This window comes from Pteropus medius, unplaced genomic scaffold (assembly GCF_902729225.1).
Source record: "Pteropus medius unplaced genomic scaffold, Ma_sr-lr_union100, whole genome shotgun sequence".
Lineage (NCBI taxonomy): Eukaryota > Metazoa > Chordata > Mammalia > Chiroptera > Pteropodidae > Pteropus > Pteropus medius.
Window position 1 is genome coordinate 10587395 of NW_024352783.1, and position 20511 is coordinate 10607905.

At 51.5% G+C, this 20511-nt stretch overlaps 1 protein-coding gene across 1 annotated transcript; it reads right to left on the reverse strand.

Annotated features, from left to right (window-relative positions):
• Window positions 1-4862: 4862 nt before the first annotated feature.
• Window positions 4863-20127, reverse strand: NATD1 (N-acetyltransferase domain containing 1). The gene is made up of 3 exons (XM_039847626.1): window positions 19808-20127; window positions 11336-11454; window positions 4863-9623 (listed from the first exon to the last, which is right to left on the reverse strand). Exons 1-3 carry the CDS (start codon window positions 19911-19913, stop codon window positions 9507-9509), a joined length of 342 nt encoding a protein of 113 aa, XP_039703560.1. The 5' UTR covers window positions 19914-20127; the 3' UTR covers window positions 4863-9506.
• Between the last annotated feature and the right edge of the window lie 384 nt (window positions 20128-20511).

Consider the following 20511-nt stretch of genomic DNA (forward strand, 5'->3'; position numbering starts at 1 on the left):
TTTCTTCCTGCCTGAAATATGGATGTGATACCTGGAGGTATCAGCTATTTTGTGATCACGAGGCAACAAGCATAAGGGCAAAAGTCTACGTACCAAAGATGATGCAGAAGGAAGATGAAGAGAGCCTAGATCTTCAGTGATATCATCACACCACTGCACAAGCTCTGAACCTTTATCCTCTAGATTTCATGATACATAAGATAAATGAAATGCCACTATGAGTTGGGTTTTGCTAGCATCTGAACACATGTCTAACTGAAATAGACCTAAATGATAAGGAAGTTTAAACTATGGTACTATCTGGAAGTAGATGAAACAGCAAGTGAAAAAGCCCTAAGGCAGGAACAAGCTTGAGGATTTGAAGAACAGAGGGTCAGTACAGCTGAAATATGAGGAACCAGAGGGACATAGGTGAGCAGGGGCTGCATCAAGTTCCTCAGGTTTTACCCTTGATGCAATGGAGGACATTGGGGAGTTTGGAGTAGGAGAGAGACATGGGTTGATTGAGGTTTTAGGAAGTTCTTTCTGGCTACTGTGTGGAGAACAGCCTATAAGGGGCAAAAGTGCAGTTGGGAGCCCAGCAAATCTGGTGAGAGGTGATGGGCCCTGGCCTAGGTTGGCAGTAGTGGAGATGGTGTCTGAGGGCCATGTGTGTACACATACACACCTCTATTCACAGGGCCATCTTCCACCCAGACAAACTGTAGTTCAAATCCTGACCTGCAACTTGTCAGCTGTGGGACTCCAGGACAGGTTACCCATTTCTTTCTATCTTACCTTCTCTATTATAGTCCATAACACCATTCTTTCTCACCTAGGATCTGCCACGACCTCCTAGCCTGCCTTCTTATCCTTTCTCCACACTCTAGTCACAATAATTCTTTGAAAATATGACCATGACACTTCCCTGCTTAAAACTCTGCTCCCGTAGCCCTCTGCAACAAGTATAAATACCTGACCTTGGCTTATGTATTAATCAAGGGACTAATAGTTAAGGGACAAACTGAACAAGTTTTAAGAGATCAGACACAACACAAGTTGGGATTCTGGGACCCAGGTCATGTGTCTCATGCCTCCATCACTCCCCTTTTGTATCCAGCCAGAGGAAGGGGAAGGAGAGATGGAGGGAGGCACCTCCTTTTGAAAGGCTCAGTTCATTTCTGTCAATTAACTACAAGGGAGGTTAGGAAATGCAGTCTGTCCAGGAAGGACAGGAAATGATTTTTGGTGAATTACTGAGTCTGTGCAAAAGTCTATCCTCTAGCAACCAAATGGTAGTTCTCTCTTACTTCACTCACACCCTTCCCCGGAGGAACACCCCCACATCCCACCCTTTTGCTCGAGGGCTCCTATCTCTTGGAGAGCACCGTGTTCTCCGCCAGTAGCATCCCTGATCTAGAGGTAAAATCCAAGTCACTACTGTTCTATACCTGAATGAAATGGGGGAACACGGATAGGATGAACTCATGGAAAGCTCTCTCCAGAAAAGGGAGAGCAGGAGATAGCACACAGCAGCACTCAGCCAGCAACAATGGACTCCTGAGAGGGGCAGGCGTTGTGAGGACCCCTTCCCTGGCTTGGCCCATTTCTGCTCTCTGAGAGGACCCTCCTCATTTAGTTATCTCTTTGGCCACATCCGAGGAGGGTCTGCACACTTTTTGCAGCTCCTTTCCTGCCCATGTAGGCATGGCTTCAGGAACCAAGCCACAAGCTCATGGTTTCTTTGGCAATACATAAAATTTCCCTCCAAATGTAGGGAGTTTTCTTTCCAGTAAGTTCCACATGACTGTACCTGAGGTTCTTTTCTAACATGGATTTCAAGTGGCTTTATTTCTTTGCTTCCTCGTCTCCTCACCTGTCAATTTACTGATACCTCCAGAGTCTCAGACAATTAACTAGTGGACCAAGTCAACAGGCTTCATCTGATCTTCGCTCTGGGACTGAGGCCTCTGTAGAACTAAGAACAATCTGATGGGCCTTTGTTGTTTAAAAGCATTTTCAGTTTTATTTCCTGTTATTTGGGGTCTAGCAGCAGTTACCTTTTCCAACACTACAAGGCCTCAAACACTTTTATTCCCTTCTTGCTTGCATATATCTCTTTTTTGTACCTTGCTATAAAAGGAAGGAATAACCAACACACATTGGTACCCAGCTGATTCCAACCACTTTCCCCTGGAGCCACAGGCTTATAGGTCTCTGGTCTGCCCTCCAAGTTATTGCAGATTATGATTTTAACAAACATTTGGCCCATGCGTGAGTCTCCAACTTCCCACTCTGCAATATCCATGTTAATGTTCTCTGCTGCCTGACCACCAAGCCAATGTTAGATATTTTAGGTTTTAAGTTATGGAGGTACCATACTTCAAAGTATATGGTGTAACAAACAGACCCCAAAGTGTAGAATGCTTAAAACACCATACACATGTATTTCTTGCTTATGTAACAAGCTCAAATGAGAGTTTATTATTGGCAGGTGGTTTTTCTCCATGTAGCAACTCAGAGACCTATGTTCTTTATAACTAGTAGATTCATCATCCTCAAAGCCTGGTCATTGATTGCACCCAGCCTACCTCATTTCCATGCACATTCCATGGGCTAGAACTCAGACCCAGGGGCTTACCTGCTACAAGGGAGGCTGGAAGATGCAGCTCTGTGTCCATCAGTGGAAAGAGATTGAGTTGTAGCAATCTCTATCACACCTCAAGGCTCTCATCATCTCGCCCCATCCACCTTTCTAGGCTCATTTTCAGACTTACCCACTTCCAGTCACACACAAATTCAAGAGATGCCATAAGCTATCATACTGCTAGGCCTGTGCTCATGCTGTTTAGTCTACCTACAGCCCTCTTTCCCATTCTCATTCTATCTATTCATTCATCTGTCCATCTATCCATTCATCTGTCCATCCATCCAACAAATATTGTTGAGCATTAAATAAATGCCAGGCACCGATCTAGGTGCTGGGATATTGAATTTAGAACCAAATGGAAAACAAGCAAACTCCTGTCCTTGTGGGGCTTGTATTCTAGCAGGGAGAGTCAGACAACAAATAAACAACAAGATAAAATAAACCAGCTATATATAATGTAAGAAAATAGCAATGACTAGGAAAAAAAAATAGAGCAGAGTAAGGGAATCAGGATGGAGGTGTGATTTGAGAAAAGTGGCCTGAGAAGGTGAAGTTGGATGTGGACCTGGAAGAGGTGAGAAAGGCCAACCTGAGGATATCTGAGGTTAGAGCATTCTGTGCAAAGTCCCTGGGGTGGGAGTGGTTTCACAGGTGTGAGGAAAGGCAGGGGGACTCTGTGGCTGGAGAGTAGTGGGAGATGAGGTCACAGATCATGGGGACAGGGTTGGGTGGGGTTTGGGGGCTGGATCCCTCACAAAACACACCCATCTCTTAGTTTTAAACCTAGATATCCCTTCTTCAAGAGAGCCTTCCAGGGCCCTCTGTGCTAGGGTGGGCCCCTCCCCTGTGTATGTTAGCAGCCTTATCAGAGTTTTCTTACTATGTGTGTGCTTTCTCACCCCCATCCTGCACTGTGGGTCCCGTGAAAATGGAGCCCCATCTTCCTTGGTCACCCTTGTACCCTCACGGAATACATATGGTACTCAATGTGGAGATGGGATTGTCTTCACCTGTAAAATGAGGAGGGCTCTCTCCTCGCAGGTGTGTTGAGAAATCTAAGCAAGATGACCTGATTTTAAGATCTAGTTCATGCTCTTAGTTGGCTTTTTTGTCTTAGATAGCAGATTACTCCCCAACTCTTTCTCTAGATTCTTGAATGACCACGTAGAAGCTTATTCCTGTCCCATCTAAGCATATTTCCATATCTAATGTGTGACTTCATCATCGAGTCCCCTCCCAGATGAGAACAACTTTCTAAGGTTCCTCCTCTGACCTCCTGAGCTCCACTCTCTAATTCAGAAGATTGCCAAAATCTCACCCAGCCAGATGGCCCACTGACTCCCTGATTAATGGTCTGAAAGCATCCCCCTTGACCCAACTACAAGCTTACGACACGCCAGCCCACAGGGCACTAGCATTGGTGAAGACGGCATGCCTCCAAACATGAGCTGCCATCTCACAGCCATTATGAAGTGCCTGAATGTTGGGGTCTGTCATCTCTATCACGCTCTCAGCCTTTAGTGTGGATGGATTAAAATAATGTCAGGTGCCCCACCCCCAGCAGACAAGAATATTCTTTATTTTAACTATTTGCTGGCTTCCAGATCCCTTCCTCCCCTAGATCACAGTGGGGGTGGCTGTCTGCAAGCCACACTTCCCAGAGGCCTTACCAGTGAGCTGCCCATTCAGTTCTCCTGATGGGAGGCACCGGCAAGAGACGAAGGCAGCTGACTTTCTGAATTTGGGGGTTTTTGTGGTGGCAGCAGCAGTGACCAGTATGCATGCACTCCTAGATATTCTTCAGGCAGTGAGGTCTCAACAGCCATCCAGTGAGCTTGGCTTTGAGTAACACAGTTCCGTTCCTCCAGCTCAGCGTAACAGCAGCCTCCTGAATTTACCAATATTAGGGTCATCTCATCTTCTCACTTTTTTTTTCCAGCTTTAATTACATGTATTTTAAATTCAAACAGGTGACCGAAGACATTCATTTGGAAATTTGATTACAAGGCTAGTTGACTAAAAAGTAGTTTGATATGCATTCCTAATGCGTGACTTCATCACGCATTAGGAATGCATTAGACCTAGCAATAGGTCTAATAAGTTTTATCTACTGGTTACCAAGTTGTGACTCTCTAGGGCAGTGTGACATGATTAACTATAAAAGGCTTGAATCTTATAGATACATTGATCTAGCCTTGATATTGGTTCAAAATCTATTTGCACAACTAAAAATAAATATAATCAATCTTGACCTGCATGTTTTCTTTCCATGTCCATAAAATGAATAACTTTTTCTGATCACCAGTTTTCCATTCAACAGCCAAGTAAATCTTGTAGTATTAGGCAGAAATGGTTACCAGCTTAGGGATATCAGAGAAAACTGGCTTCTTTCAAAGGGCAGACAGCAACCCCTCATTGGTCAAATTGTCAGGTTTTAATCAAGTAACTTCCCATATGTTTTGAAATTTTCCTTTGCATCTAGGCATATTCATTTATCAGCTCCCTTACATTAAGTGCCATTGTTCCAACTATCCAAGAACATATCCCAAGCCCTGATGCAAAAGCTCATTTCACTTTTGCTTTCATCCTCCCAACAGTTCTCATAACCAGTCCCCTGTACTAAACCCCATTTGAAGCACCTGGATGGAACAGTTTTCCTGGCTCTACCTGACAGTTCTTCATAGCAGAAATGGTGTCAGAGGAACCATCTCTCAAACATGGAAACCTGAGGTTGGTTATCTGACCTGATTAGGTCCCAGTAATGACCTCATTGCCCAGGGGAAAGAGGACCCTGGAAATTCACAGCACTCAGGAGCAAAATGACTACTTAACATATCACCTATTTTAAGAGATTGGGGTGAGGTGCCTCTTGAAGGCAAAGCTGGGAGACTAATCAACTGCTGCTGTGGTCACAGGGATGGTAGAGCTATGGGTCTCTGGTGTAGGCTGGCTGCTGGAATCAGCAGAAAGAAAACTGTAGACTCAGCTCAAGGCGAAGATATAAAACTAGAGAGCATCCTTGACAACCAGAAAAGAATCTCTTTAATATCCTGTAGCCATAAGAATGATATAACTGAAAATATGACCCTAAATTTGATCCTGCAGGTTGCGGTTACCAGTTGAATTCACAGCCTTGCCGGACCTCCAATATGAAATATAGGGTGTTGATCTGGAAGGAGTGAGACCCTGAGAATAGTAGAGGGGGACATTTGGGTGGACTTCAGCAAATCTAACTCCTGAACTGAGGAACAAAATGTGTATGGTTGGGTGTTCCACTGATATTCCTTACAACCCAGCTTTGCATGCAAGATCATCTTTTCCACATCTGCCAGGCATCCCTGACTAGCCATGTACATTGTAGCTCCAGACAGAACCCACCTCAGCCTTACAAACAAGGAAATTGCCAGTAATCTGTGAAATGCTCTTCAAAGCCATTTGTCACCTAAGTGGACATTAGACCTCACAGCACGTAAGGGCACATCATTTTAGTGAAGGCAGGAACTGGGCATGGATGCTAGTCCCCATGCCTTTTAGCCATGTGGGTGATAACCTAGTGCCTACCCCACTCTGAGAATCAGTTTCCTCATCTGTTAAGATAGGCCTGACTGACATCCCATGGAATTGCTATGAGAATCCAGCTGTATAAGACTGTGAAGGGCCTGGGATTACAGTGCCCTCTTCCTCTGTTTTGGGGTAGTGTTATAATGCCCAGAATGGGAACTAGGAGGAAAACATCCCACTCAGGAAGGTGTCCCCCATCCCTGGGCAGCTAGGGTAATGAGACCTGGCTCTGGGCCCGGTGCAGGACGCTTTCAAGCCTGTGTTTTGAGGCCATTTGTGACTTTACTCCATGAGCTTAGATGGGCAACCCGCCTCCTTCCCCTGGACCAGAAGTCCCAAGACTCTTTAAAAAGGAGAGGGACTTGCCTAAGAGCAGCCGATGTGAGGTGATGGGACATCACAGCCTCTTCCAGGTAAACTCCTTCCAGCTGTCCTGCAGGCGAGGGGTAACCCATGTTGAGAGTATGCCTCAGAGCAGCCTTTACCTCAGATGGAAGTGGGAGCCATGGCAAGGACCCTGGCTAGTGGGAAATAAGAGATGTGGAAGGCACGATAGCAGGCCCCAGGTCCTGATGCCACTGTTGTTTTGTCGTAAGACCTCATCAAATCCCAGTGCCTCACAGAGCCTCACTTTCCCTACCTGAAAACAGGGGCTGTACCACCAAATAAATAAGAACAGAAGCAGGGATGGCAGAATGGAGTGCTCACCAATTCTGCCTTCTCTTCTCCTTCCTCACATCACGTGGTCTCCTTGCTGTGCCTGATCCCTCATCACTAAAAGGAGGGCCAACAGGTTGCCGTGGGAATGGAGCAAAGTGGCATGGAGACAGCAGCCCCTGGCCAGAGAGTACCCACTGTACCTCATCTAGAAGCAGTCCTGGAGCCATGCACTAGGCCACAGCTTTTATGGAAATGTATGTCATGCGATCTATTCAGGAGTTTGAAAAATTACAAAGGGAGGTCTGGAGGCTTGGCCCAGACTTCACCTGGAACCGGTCCTGAGTAGGAAAGGCACATGAGTTGCCACCTATTTTGATCAGGCAAGAAAGAGAAACAAAGTGAAATGTGACAGGAGAGCATGGGTCCTTCAGGCAACCTGCTGGAACAGGGCCCCAGGGTGTGTGTGGGGGAGTCCCCCTGCCTCCTGAGCAAAGGCTCCAAGGGCAGCTGGGTACTGGCAGGGGAGAGGCTGGGATGCCAGACACATGAGGCAGCACCAGGGGCAGGCCAGCAACAGCAAAATTGGCCATGTTGGCTGAAGGGGATTGGGGGCTCCAAACCAGGGTCTGTGGTGTCCCCAGCCCAGTAGAGTAGGCTATCACTGCTGCCTCTAGGCTCTGCTGTAGCCTGAGGGCTAGGCTGGCCACAGCAGAAGACCCCCTGTAGTGAAGTGGCACTTTAAGGCAGCTGAAGCAAGGAGGCCAGATCACAACTACGGGAACTGGGGACAAGCTGTCCCTGGGTCCAGGGCTGCACAGCACTCCCCCCACCTCCCAGACCATGTACAGCTCCTGGTTCAAGTAACAAATGTGTTGTGTGCATGCTGGCCTGGGCACAGCAAGTTACCAGCTATTAGGACACAGGTTCAGCCTGTGATACAGTGGAGATGGGAAAAGGTCCCTCCTGATACCACCTAGCCCTCTGTTTTCTGGGCTCTGGTCTCCTGCTTGCCCTGTGTTTCTGTGTGCAGGGCACCCTCCTAGAACTGGGTCACCTCATCACACAGGCTGTAGAGGGAGATAGCACCAGCTCACTGAGACACTGGAGAGAAGTTTTCATGACGGAGTCTGTGCTTGAACTTGGGGAGAGATGTGTGAATGGGGAGGGAAGCGGGTGCTCTGGGTTCTCTCAGGAATTCCTGGAGGCCAGAGTGTGCATGTGCACACTGAGGGTGCTCCTGCCAATGGGTGGGAAGGTGTCTGTGCACAAATGTCTGCAGTGAGCCTCTGAGCTGCAGTGGTGGTGGTGGTGACGTGGGGTTTGGAGGAGACAGGGAGTGAAGAGGTGAGTGGAAAAGGCAACCATAGGCCAACACCTGCTGCTACAAGTCAAAGGGAGGAGTCATCATGGTAACCAGTGCCCCCAGCACCCACATCTCCAGTCAGAAGCCTGGAGGGAACACATCACTCTCAGATATTCGCTAACTTAGGTCTCAGCCCCAAAGGGTCCCTGATTCCTGGGTTCCCCTCTAGCCTCATAGAGGAGCAGGTAAGGATTTGACCTGTGAGGAACAGGGCACAGGAGGTCAAGACCCTGAGGCCTAACCAGCCCCCTAAAGCCTACAGAGCCCCAGAAAGGCTAGGTGCCAAACAAAGGGTGTTGGGGTGCCTCTCAAGCCATTACCAGGAAGGCTGGTCTGGGAGGGGCCCTATGACTCCAGACACAGGCAATAGACCATGCCCAGCCACAAGCTCATCATGAGAAAGGTGATGTCAAGTGGCCACAAAGGAAATCCCTCTACAGAAATGTTTCTCTTGGGTGGCGAGGACAGTTTTTGAGGACATTATGCCTCCCTCCCACCCCAGATGCTTGGCTGCACCTGGAGCTGGCCCCTGGCAGACAGGTAAATGGGGAGGGAAGGGCAGCCATGAGGGACAGGGACCTTGGTTTCCTGCAGAACTGACAGACAAGGGGGCAAGGAGTTACAAGAATGGGTACCGCATGTGCATGTATGCTCTTCTGTACACAGCCGAGCCCTGGCCAGCACCCAGTCTACCCATTGTGGGCCTCACACATCAGGGAGAGCTGGCCCTCACTGTCCCCTTCCAGGGCACACAAGTCAAGAAGAGAGGGGCAGCACTAGTGGCAGCCATGGCTTGCTGCACCCCTCAGAAGTTGGCACAGTTTCTTATTGCTCCTCTCAGCTTGGGACGCCCTCATCATCTGCAGAAAGGACACAGATGGAGAGACAGTGGTGGCAAGGGACCCCAAGAGAGCCCCCCTGCTAATCACAGAGCAGGGAACAGTAGGTGAGACTCAGATTGGCCACAGGGATGCCCCATCCATGTTCCAGTCCTGGCCAAAGGCCCTCATAGGCCTCCCCACAATAGGCTGTGTGACATTCCGAGAAGCCAGCCAGCGTCTACAGAGGCAGAGCTGCTGGAACTGCAGCCGCCTGGTCTCCCCTTGGCCATAGTCACTGGAACCCTGCCCATCTTCGGCCAGCCGCCTCCAGGGACCACAGATGAGCATCTTAACAAAAATAACTCTGAGTCTGTCCCCTGTAGGGTCCAGGTTTCCTGAGAGCACTCAGAGGACCGGGGCGAAGGCCGTGAGGAAGGATATGGCAGGCGCACTCCTGCCCCTCGAGCCGGGGTCACGGCTGTAGGCGCTCCAGGTATTGCGGCAGTGGGTTCTCCTTAATATACTTCTGGATGTACCAGCATGTGAGATGGGCCTTCAGATCCTCCTCCACCACGAAGTCCAGAGCAGCCTGACAGCCGGGCAGAGAGAGCAGTCAGTGCCCAGAGGCCCAGCTCCCACACCTCCCAGGCTATTCCTTCTGCTGCCCAGGGCTACCTGTTCTACCCAGACTGCAATGGAGGCAGGCGGTGCTATCACCACCCCTGTATTTCAGTTGGGGACACTGAGGCAGAAAGCATTGGTAAGTTGCCTGAGACATGTGTCATAGAAGAGAATGAGGCAGGATTGGATCCTGAGCCTCTGCCCAAAACTGTCCAAGAGGCGGCTTCAGTATAGAGCAGCTAAAAGCCAGGTGGCAACATTTGCAGGGGCTACACCTGGAGAACCCCAGCCCATTGCCTGTCCTGGCTGTCCCACACCTACCCTGAGGCCTATCTCCAAACAAGCCCGCCATTTCCATTCTCAGGTCCTCTGCATTCATGGGGTATCTGTCTAAACTCCTCTTTATCACTTATCCTTCATTTGACAGCTCCTGGTGGCTAGTGGGTCAGGGCGCCTCAGGGCTCTCACAGCCCAAAGGGCTTCCTGTGCCCAGCAGAGGTCACACTTAGTTTTTAATGGGCTCCCAAAGGCAATGGTGTGAAGCAACTGCGGCAGGGGTGGGCAGTGTGTGGCCTTGATCTATGGCTGTTGTCACTGTCTCCAATAAGCTCAGGAGATGGAGAACAAGGGCATGTCTTGGGCACCTCCCTGCCCCGCAGGGCCTTGCACACAGCTGGCATTCAATATTTGCTAAAACAAAGTAGAGGACAGCCTGGGTGGGGTTGGTTGTCCTGATAAAAAAGGAAGCAGGCAGCATTTACTGAGTGCCTACTATGTGCCTGGCACTTGCATGGTTGACCTTCTAATACCCCTCAACTGGCCTTGTGCATTGCACCATACAGTCCACACCTGATCCTAGGGTTCACAACCTGAGACACTCTAGTGACAAGATTCCAGTCTATTCTCCCATTTTGCACATAAATTGAAAGCCCAAGGCTCTGGTCAGAGGTCACATGATAAAGGTACTAGGCAGGCAGGGCTTCCCAGGATGAGGGCAGGGCCCAACTCCCCTTTACCCAGGTCAGTACATCTGGTTTCTTCACTGGTCACACAATTGGCTCCTATAGACTTCATTCCTCCCCAGCAGGCACAAGACCCCTGCCCTGGCCCAGGCAGTACCAACTCGACTAGGCAGAGGGTAGAGGAGGAGCAGAGGTCTGAGGCAGGAAGAGCAGAGGAAGGAAACTGGGCCCCCAGGAACAGTCCTCAGAAAGCTATTCTCTGCTCCAGGATACAATTCCCTTCATTAAGTTCAAACCTGCTCTCCAAGCAGTATGGGGTTTGAGGTGCTTTGGGGATGAAAGGGTTGGGGGCAGGGAATGTGGCATGAGCCAATTTACTTGAACATTCATCATCCATTTGTTCAGCAAAGATTACTGAGCACCTATTACAGGTGCTGGGACCTCAGCAAGCGAGCTCCTGACACACAGTGGGTGTCAGTAGCCCTGGATGCTTAGTTGTGCAGAACCTAGGACCTGGGCCCAGAACCACTGCCACCACCCCAAGAGTAGCTAGGAGTGGGTGAAATGTGCTGCCCGACAACCTCTTGCTCCCAGCTGTAACCGGTTGCTAAGGCAGGCACTCATCTGCACTTTGGCCAAGAAACAGGCTACAGGCAGCCACCAGGGCTATGGTTTCCTCTAAGTGGGAGGGCGCACCTCTCCACTCCCACCTCCCTACCTTGGCGAGGTGCTTGGCAATGCCACGCCCGCGGTAGGCATCAGGAACCTCTGTGTGCTGCAGGTCCACGATCCGTTTGCCCACATACTCGTAGAGCAGGACGGCCCGGTCATGACATCCTGCAAGAGGAGGTGAACACATGAGGCTGTGGAGACTCTAAGTGCCTGACCTAGGCACAGAGGGCAGGGTAAAGGAACAGGCATTTAGAGCCAAGCTGTGAAGTTGGATCTTGAATTACCTTCTGTGCCTGTTTCCTAATCAATAAAATGGGGATATAGTAAAGCATTCCTCATAAGGGTGTTTGCAGAATTAAATGAGGTAATCTCCATAAAATGCTTAGAGCAGTACCCGGAACACTCAAGGTGCCCGTGAGCCTTTGCTGTTAGTCTCAGCATCCTAGTACTCCCAGCATCCCCCACAGTCCACCTTTTGCTTCCCTAGCTGAGCATCTTCCTAAGGATCTGGAGTCCCAGCACTGGATGCAGAGCAGGGCTTGGCAAGTCTCTAACTAAACCAGAGCCTGAAGAGAAAAGAGAACAGGCCATGAGAGTCATCAAGGCTACCTGTCAGGCCCATGGAAGGTCAGAAGATGTGGCGCCAATGTCCACGAAGATGTGATACTAGGCATGCATGCGGGAACAAAGTGGCCTTTGTGCCCCCTCAAGCCTGCCAGTCTACTTGATTTAACTGGAGTTCCTCCAACCAAAGTCTTTAGTTCCCCATCTGTCTGTCTGTCCATCCATCCAACCATACATATCCATCCATCTATTTATCCATCCTCCATCTGCCTGCCCATCTACCTACCTAGCCATCCCATCTGTCCATCTGTCCACATACCCATCTCATTCAACAAATGTTTACTGAACCTCAGGCACTGTTTCAGGTGCTGAGGACACAGCAATGAACAAGCCAAAGAGAGAGCCCTGACCTCATGTAACTCACTAGAAGAAGAGACAGAACGAACAAAGCAGCAGGCAGAGGGTGAAAAACGGGGCGATGCTGGGTGGAGATGAGACAGGAAGGAGAGGCACTGGGCTATGTGATGTCTAGGGAAGTGGCCTAGGCAGAGAGAATAGCCAGTACGAAGGCTCTGAGGCAAGAGTGGGCAAGGAAAGGGTGGAGATGAGGGCAGGAAGGGGGTTGGGGTGGGGCAGGTCCTACAGAGCCTCTTAAGCCATCATGAGCTGGGAGCCACAGGAGGGTCCTTGGCAGAGGAGGGACAGGCTGTGATCATGTCATGGGATCCTTCTGGCTGCTATGAAAACAGACTGGGGGCAGAAGCAGAGGGACCAGTGATGTGGCTGCTGCGCTAGTCCAGGTGAGTGACGAAGGGGCACAGAGGGAAGCAGTAGAGGTGTAAGGAGGAATCAGACTCTGATGGTGTTTGAAGGTGTAGCTGGCAGGTTATGCTAATGGCTGGGATGTGGTGAGTGAAACAGGAGTTGAGGACAGCTCCAAGGTGTGTTGTGTCAGGGAGCTGTGAATGTATGAAGAAAATAAGTAAGTTGGGTTAGGGGAGAGACAAGGCCATTTAGTCAGAGGTAGTCAAGGGAGACCCCTCCAAGGAGAAAGCCTCTGAGCTGAGAGTGATCAAGGAAGAGATAGCTGAAGGAAGGGTAGGGGAAAGACAGGCAGAAGACACAGCCAGTGCAAAGGCCCTGAGGTTAGAATACATAATTCACTGTCCCCAAAAGAACACATGTCAATGCTAAATGTGTTTCTCTGATTTTTGAAAGGATACAAATGACCAGTCCAGGATCTCACAGCAAACTGGACACCACAACAGGGTCCAACCCCAATTAGGAGGCTTTCTGGTTCTCCCCGAAGCTCCAAGAGTGAAGCTACAATTCACTTCCCCATTTCCAGATGGGGAAACTAAGACCCAGAGGATCTGCATCACACAGCGAATCCGAGGTGAAGCTGGAACCTAGGTCTCCAGACTCAGAGCCCAGTCCTGTCTTTCTGCGTCACCTCAACACACCCTCCATCTACTGCCTCCAGGCCTTTGCCTGGGTAGTTCTCTCAGCCTGGAATACCCTTCCCCCTCCTTAGGCCCAGGTGAGGAAGGCCCCCAGCCCTGCCTCTTTCCCATGCCTCCAGGGCCCCCAGCACCTCCTCCTCATGGCCTGATTGCTGTTCTGGTGGGCAAGAGGCCAAGCTTTGGCCTCCACTGCTGCCTGCCCCAGCCATGCAGCACAGGACTCATTTCTTGGCTCCCACACCTGCTGGGGGATAATTCAGCTCACCCAGGACAGGAAAGCAGAGATCAAGAGACTATTTTGGGTTTGACCTGGTCACCAGTCACTGAAGGAGCTTCCCTGCCATTTAATTACCGGAGAACTCATCAAGGGTCAACTACATGGCAGGCAGGGTTTAAGGTGCAGGGTATGCAGAAGAAAAGAAAACTGGCTCCTTCATTAAGGGAGACAGACAATAAGCAATATCATTATGAACAATATAGAATTCAAAGGTGATGAGCTGGAGAACAATACAGCAGAGAAGGGGTGAGGGGGCAGGGCTGCCATTTTAAAGAGAGTGCACAGGAAAGGCTTCTCTAGAGCAAAGACTTGAAAGGGGTGAGGAATCCAAAAGATGTGGGGGATGAACAGTCCAGGTAGTGAGAATAGCATGTCCAAAGGCCCTGAGGTAGAATGTCCAAGAAGCAGTGAGGGGCAGGCAGGGCTGTGCTGGAAGGAGTGGGGGAGAGTGGCAGGGAGCCATGCTGGAAGTTCTGGGGCCAGATCATGTGGGTCCTTGCAGGCCACTGAAAAGATCTCGACTTTTGTGCCACTGCCATCCCTACAGAGGAAGGTGGTAGAACCTTGATCCTTGCAGGCTTACTAGCATTCCTCTGTTCATTTGCCTACCCATTCCCTCAATCAACACTCCTAGAGTGGCTACCTGGGTTGTGGATGGACCAGAACCCAAATGGCCTTGGGGAGTCTCTGACCCACCATACTCCCCACCTCTGTCAGTTCCTGGTGGTCACATGGCCTCAGTCACCACTGCATTCCCAGTGCTCTGCCTAGGCAAGACATCCAAGAAATATCTGTCCTACAAACAACTGCTATGCTCTTTCTGCCAGACACACTATAGGGGTTTGAGGCTGACTTGCAGGCTACTGGTATGCCCAGCACTCTAGCCTTCCCAGAGTCTGGCCCTGCACCTTTAGAGAGACAGCAGATGGGAAAATGGAAAAAAAAAAAGAAAAAAGCCTCACACTTTGTGGGGCTTTGCCATGGGTCCAGCTCTCTCTACGTACTAATCCTCATGAGAATCTTATATAATGGATAGAATTCTCAGAGCCCTGTTTACAGAGAGGGAAACTGAGGCCCCAAGAGTCAGTCACACAGCTCTCAGTGTGGAGCTGGCTGGAGACAGGCTGAGCACCCTTAGGGGGCTCTTTTGGCTGAAAGAGGAACAGAAGGGCATTAGGGCCACCAGTGTGGATATGAGTTATGTGTGAGGGAAAGAGCATATTAATGACACTCCCTCACCATTCCCCCCACTAGCCAGACCATATCACACTAGCCGAGGATGAACCAGACCCTTAGCGGACAATCCAAAACACCTGGCCTGTAGTCTGGCACCTTGGCCTTAGAGGGCCCGCAAAGACCACCCAGTCCCAACTGCCCACACCTGACATGGCCCAAACTCCCCTTCCCCTCCCCGAAATCTGCCTGGAGAGCCCCAGAAAATGACCAAGCCCTGGGGCTCAGGCCAAGATCCCAGGATCCTTCTTGCCTTGTCTCTCTCTCAGACCTCGAGTTGATCCATGGATATAACTTTCAAAACACGCTTGGAATCTGGCCACTTGTCACATCTCCACGGGCACCCCATGGAAGCTGAGCCGGATCCATCCGTCCTCTGCTCAGGGCTCTGGTCCAGCCACACTGGCCTCCTCACATTTTCTCACATACACCCAGCTCTAGAGTCCCCCGCCTGTTAGGCTGTTCCCTCCTCCTGGAACCGCTCCCCCTAGAGCCTCCCAGGGCTGGTTCTTCCTTATTATTCATGATGAGCCTAAACACCACCCCAGAGGTCCTCTGACCATGAGCGGAAGGCAAGGACTGGGCTATCAGTCTCCTCCAACCCTGGGCACACGGCCATCTGTCACCCGTGTCTGGGCCACTGGATACTGCTAATCTCTGTTCATGGCATTGTGGGCAGAGCCCCAAGGCATGGCAGGGCTGGGCCCAGGCTCTTCTCTGGGTTGGGTTCTGTGAGCTGCCAAGAACTGGAAGCCTCTGATTAGCAAAGGGGGTCAGTATTCACCACTCTTAAGGGCCACAGAACAAGCCTAATGCAGAGAGGGGTCCTGAGTTCTAGTCCCAGCTCTTCCAGGTGACCTCAGACCAGTTGCAACACCTTATGCCCAAGACCTCACTTGTCCTGGGACAACTGCTACTTCCCTCTTGGGCCTAAGAATCACGTGGAGATCACAAACTAAGCTAGTTTTGAGAAAAGTTAAAGTGATTAGGGGAATGGGACCCTTCCCTGGGTCTCTCCTCCAGTATCTCCACCAGCCCTGACCCCAGAATCAAAAGCCCTAGGAAGTTACTAGAGGAGATGGTCACCAAGAAATCATCTTTCCTGACAGGTGGGGAAGAGGAGCAGGGGTTCTGAGTAGGAGACATGGGTCTTTGCAGAGAGTGATGACTGCCGCCATCTCCGCTCTGTCCTCACCAGCCCTGGGAGGAGGGCAAGTGGATCAAAGTGCCCTTTGTGCGGATGAGAGTGTGGCAGGGGCAAAGCCAGCACCAGGCCTTCTGCTTCCTCTGAGAGCTGAGGTAGCCGAATGGGGACAAGTGGGTGCAGGAGCAGGGGGCAGGCCCCCAGAAGCGCCCAGTTGGTGTTTTGGGTGTCTTCATGTGCATAGCCTGGTTGGGGCGGGGCCACACATTGGTGGCTCAGAGGTAGGTTAGGCAGAGGGGACTGCAGCCTGGGAAAGCTTAAGGGGCTCAGCCAGGATGCACATGAGTGTAGACCCTAGGAATTACCTAGGAAAGTCCAACCACAGTCCCAGTCAGTCCCCTTGCCACAGCTGGCATCCCTCCACCCACTCTGCTCAGGGACAGGGCTCTAGATGGCCGTCATAGGATGCTATGGGGGAATGGGGGCTCTCTGAGGGCAGCAGCACGGGCTCATGCAGGGGCCTCGTACCCAGGGATATGAATGCCACAAGCCCTGCTGCTGCACTTTCAGCCTTGCTGCCTCTGGGGGTGCTGAGGGAGGCCAGAGGTAGCTGCTGACTCTCTGGGGCCTCAGTCCTCCCATATGTAAAATGGGGGTTGGGGAGGATGTGGAAAGCACCAGGATTCTAGGACCCCCAAATGACTCTTCCTGAAGCAAATGAGACACTCAGCCCTGGCTTAGAGGGGAGATGGAAGGCCAAAACTGGGGCTACCTAGGGGTGGCGGCTCAATTTTGGCTTAGGTGCCTACTGGCTGTGTGCCCTGTTTCTCCACCTATGAAATGGTGATATACAAATTAGCATTTCAGAACCTGGATTTGGAGGTCAGACAAGCCTGAGTTTTGTCATTCTCACACATCCTATGTCAGCAAGACCTATCCAGGCTTCCTTCAACATCTGTCTAGGGGCTAGCCATTCCTCTCCACCTCTGCTCACACTGCCTGGACTAGTGCAGAAGCTATCCCTGTTGTCTTGCCTCACACAGTCTGTTTCCCTCAGACCAGCCAGAGCCTAGAACATCCCATCCATTCTCTGCTCAGGACCCTGCCATGCACCCAACTCACTCGGAGTTAAAGCCAAGTCCTCACAATGCCCTCCAAGGCCCCTGTACCATCTGCCCCCATGACCTCCTGATATCATCTGCTATGATGCTGCTTTCTACATTACTCCAATCCCTGCTGCTCTTAATGTTCACCAGGCACCATAGGGCCTCTATACTTGCTGCTGCTTCCACGTGGAATACTTTTCCCACTAGCTGCCTTCCTTACTTAAATGCCACCTTCTCAGAGAGGCCCTCCTGGACACTTGATTCTAAACAGCAGCCCTTTCCTGACATGCCTTTCCTGCCCTGCCTTATTTCTCACCAGGCCCTTGTTTTCTAGGACACCTCATACTTGATTTATTGTCCGTCACCCTCCAGACTGTCAGTCCCACGAGTCCTCAGTATCTAGAACAGTGCTTGGCACACAGCAGATGCTCAAAAAGGACCTGTGGAATGAATCTTAGCTGTTCAGCCTCCAAGGTGCAAGACCTTGGGTGAGTCCATTACTTGTTCATGCCTCAGTCTTCTCATCTATAAAATGGAAGAGCAGTTTCCCCTCACCGCACCCAGCAGTGCTATGAGGATAAGGTGTGACTCTAAAGGCACAGGGCCTGCTTGGAACACAACAAAAACTTAATACAGCTGCTCAAACCTCTTCCTTTACCCAGGACCAGAGCTTGCTGGAACTTCACCAGCCCAGCTTTGCTATGGGGATGGCTTAGGCTTCAGGAGCCCCACAGGCCATTTTACCCCTCAGCCTCAGTGTTTATACCTCTCAATGGGCATGATGAATTGGCTGTCAAGGATGGCCTTGCAGTTCAGAAGACACTATGACAGGCTGTTCCCCTCCCCAGCTGAGGCAGGGTGAGGCCCAGACACAGATTATCTCTTCCCCTTCCCCCAATATGTACACCTAGACTGGGCCAGCTTGGGCTGCACAGCCCCCCAAGTCCAGGTTGGGGAGGGGCTGGCAGCCTTGCACTGCTCCCTGGACTTGGCTAGGAGATCCCTGATCCATTTTATAGTTTAGCCATATGGGTAGTAGGTTCCAGAAGTGGGCAAGTTAGAAATGTGGCTGGGCACCTCCAGCCCTGACAATAATCAGCTTAGAGAGATGTCTTTTGGCTAGACTCATTTGGGAGAGAAAGAAGGGAAACCTCGAATGTCTCCTTCTCTGTGACTGCCTGAGCCACCAAAGGAAGCAGAGACTTCTCTGGAGCCTCAGAAAAACCACAGGCCTCTCCCCACAAGAGTGGCCAAGGCACTTGAGTGTCGCAGCCAGCTCGGCCACAGTTGGCACCATGGTGGTGGAAGGACTTGCTTCCATGTGGAAAGAACACAGTGTCTGAGTTCTGGCTCTGGCACTTCATGATGCTGGGCAAGTCACTCCTGCCATGTGGTCTTGAGCCTCTGTTTACTCATCTGTAAGGTGGGGTGGTGATCCCCACATCATAGGATATTGTAACACCGATGGGCTAGGGCCTGGCTCAATGCCCTGCACAGCCCAACAGGCATCTGAGAAATGTCCATGCCCCAGGCCTTGGCCCCTCCTGATTGTGTCCAAGTGCAGACTGGAGGAACCAAGTTCCAGGAGTCAGACCAGGCAGGACTCTATCCCAGTTCTGCCTCAACTCACTGTCTGACATCAGGCAAGCCTCTTCCTATTCTGGACCCCTGCCGTCCCTTCTCAGAAATGGACACAGTGGCCTCTAAGGGTCTTCCCAGTTTGGACACTGCCACAGGGAGCCCAGCTGGGAAGGAAGAAAAAATTAATACTGAAGGGGTGGGATGCAGGGAATTCATGGTTCTTAATTTTATAATTCTATTTTCTTTCTTCCAGACCTCTTAGGAGGAGGGGTGTAGGCTAGTGAGTGGAAGAACCTTTCTTTACAGGGAATCAAGACTTGACTTCGCTTTTAAAAATAATGGTTTAAAAAATAATGATCAGTACATGTTTATTAGCACTTCCTATGTGCCGCAGGAGCTGTTCTAAGCCTTTACTCTTATTACAGCATTTCATCCTTACAACCAGCCCAGAGGTGTACGCTGCTGTTATTCCTGTAGTAGGGATGGAGAAACTGGTGCACACAGAGATGAGGCAATTTGGTCAAAGTCTCAGAGCCGCTGGGGTAGGACGATAACACTATACCCCTCCACACACCCCCTCGCCGGGAGAAGCCCCTCTCTCCATCAGTCCCAAGTCTGCCCAAAGGATTCTGCACTGCCGCTTCCGTGCAGAAAAGCTAAGGTTCCCAAGGGCAGCAGGACGCCATTTAACACCAGGGGAAGGGGTAGGTCATGGCTGACCCGCTCTCAGGCTCTCTCAAACGGCAGCCGTCAGCGGCTGTCTAACACGAGAAAACAGCCGGGGCTAAGCAGGTGCGTGTCCCCAGTGGTTAAGGTAGGGAGCTGGCGGTAGGGGGCCAGAGCTTCTTCGCTTCTGCCTCCGCCCTGCCCGGGGTCCTGCTGCCCGCCCTCCCAGGATGTCCCACGTGGGCCCGCCCCTCCGCGGCCCGTGAGTCGGCCGCGCCCCCACCCAGCTGGCGAGCTCAGCCCCCTGCCCGCGCCAGGAGTGCTGGGCCAAACCACTGCCATCCGAGGCCACCTCGCAGCGCGCGCTTGCGACGCCCCTCCTGGGCTGCGGGCCAGGGGGGCGCGCGCCCCAGCTAGGGGGCGGCCTCGGCGGGCCCCGCTCGCTGGAAGACAAAAGGCGGGGGAGGGCCGGTCACCGCGTTACCATTGAGCCGGACAGTGAACTGGCGGCGCCGACGGTCGTGCTCCACGCGGATAGGGCAGCCCTGCTCCAGCGCGCCCACCGGCACGGCGGCCGTCGAGTGCGCCATCTGCGCGCGGGGAGGAGGCCGCTTGGACCCCGGGCTAACGCCGACGCGGCGAGGCCGGGAGTATGGAGAGGGGCGCGGGCCCGCTGCGGCGGGCGCGCGGAGGTGCGGGGGTGACAGCCGGGGCTCTGGGAGGGCGGGGGCGCGGGGCGGCCGGCAGCCCGCGCCTGAAAGACCGCAGGCGACGGCGTTGAAACTGACACTCGGCGGCGGCTGTAACAAAAAAGAGGGGGGGCAGGAAATCAGCTGTGAGGTCACGTGCAGAGCGCAGCCAGTGGGCGCGGGGCCTTTTTGTTTTGATACATTCCATCCCACTCTTAAAGGGGCCGCGCGCCTCGCCGGCTGCGTTCCAATTGAAGTTCCAAACAAAACAACGCACGCCACATCCTTCCCGAGGCCACTTTTCCGTCTTGCGTTTGACCCACAGCCAACTTTGGGGCTCCCACAGGGATCCCTTCTTAAAAAGATGTAATGATCTCTAGGGAAATTCTAATCATCCCCTCTCAAACACCATTTAAGTACTTGCTGTGTGCGTGGCCTGTGCATAGCAAAGCGCTAGTGAGTATAGATAGAAAGCGCTCAGTAAGGAAGGACTCACTGC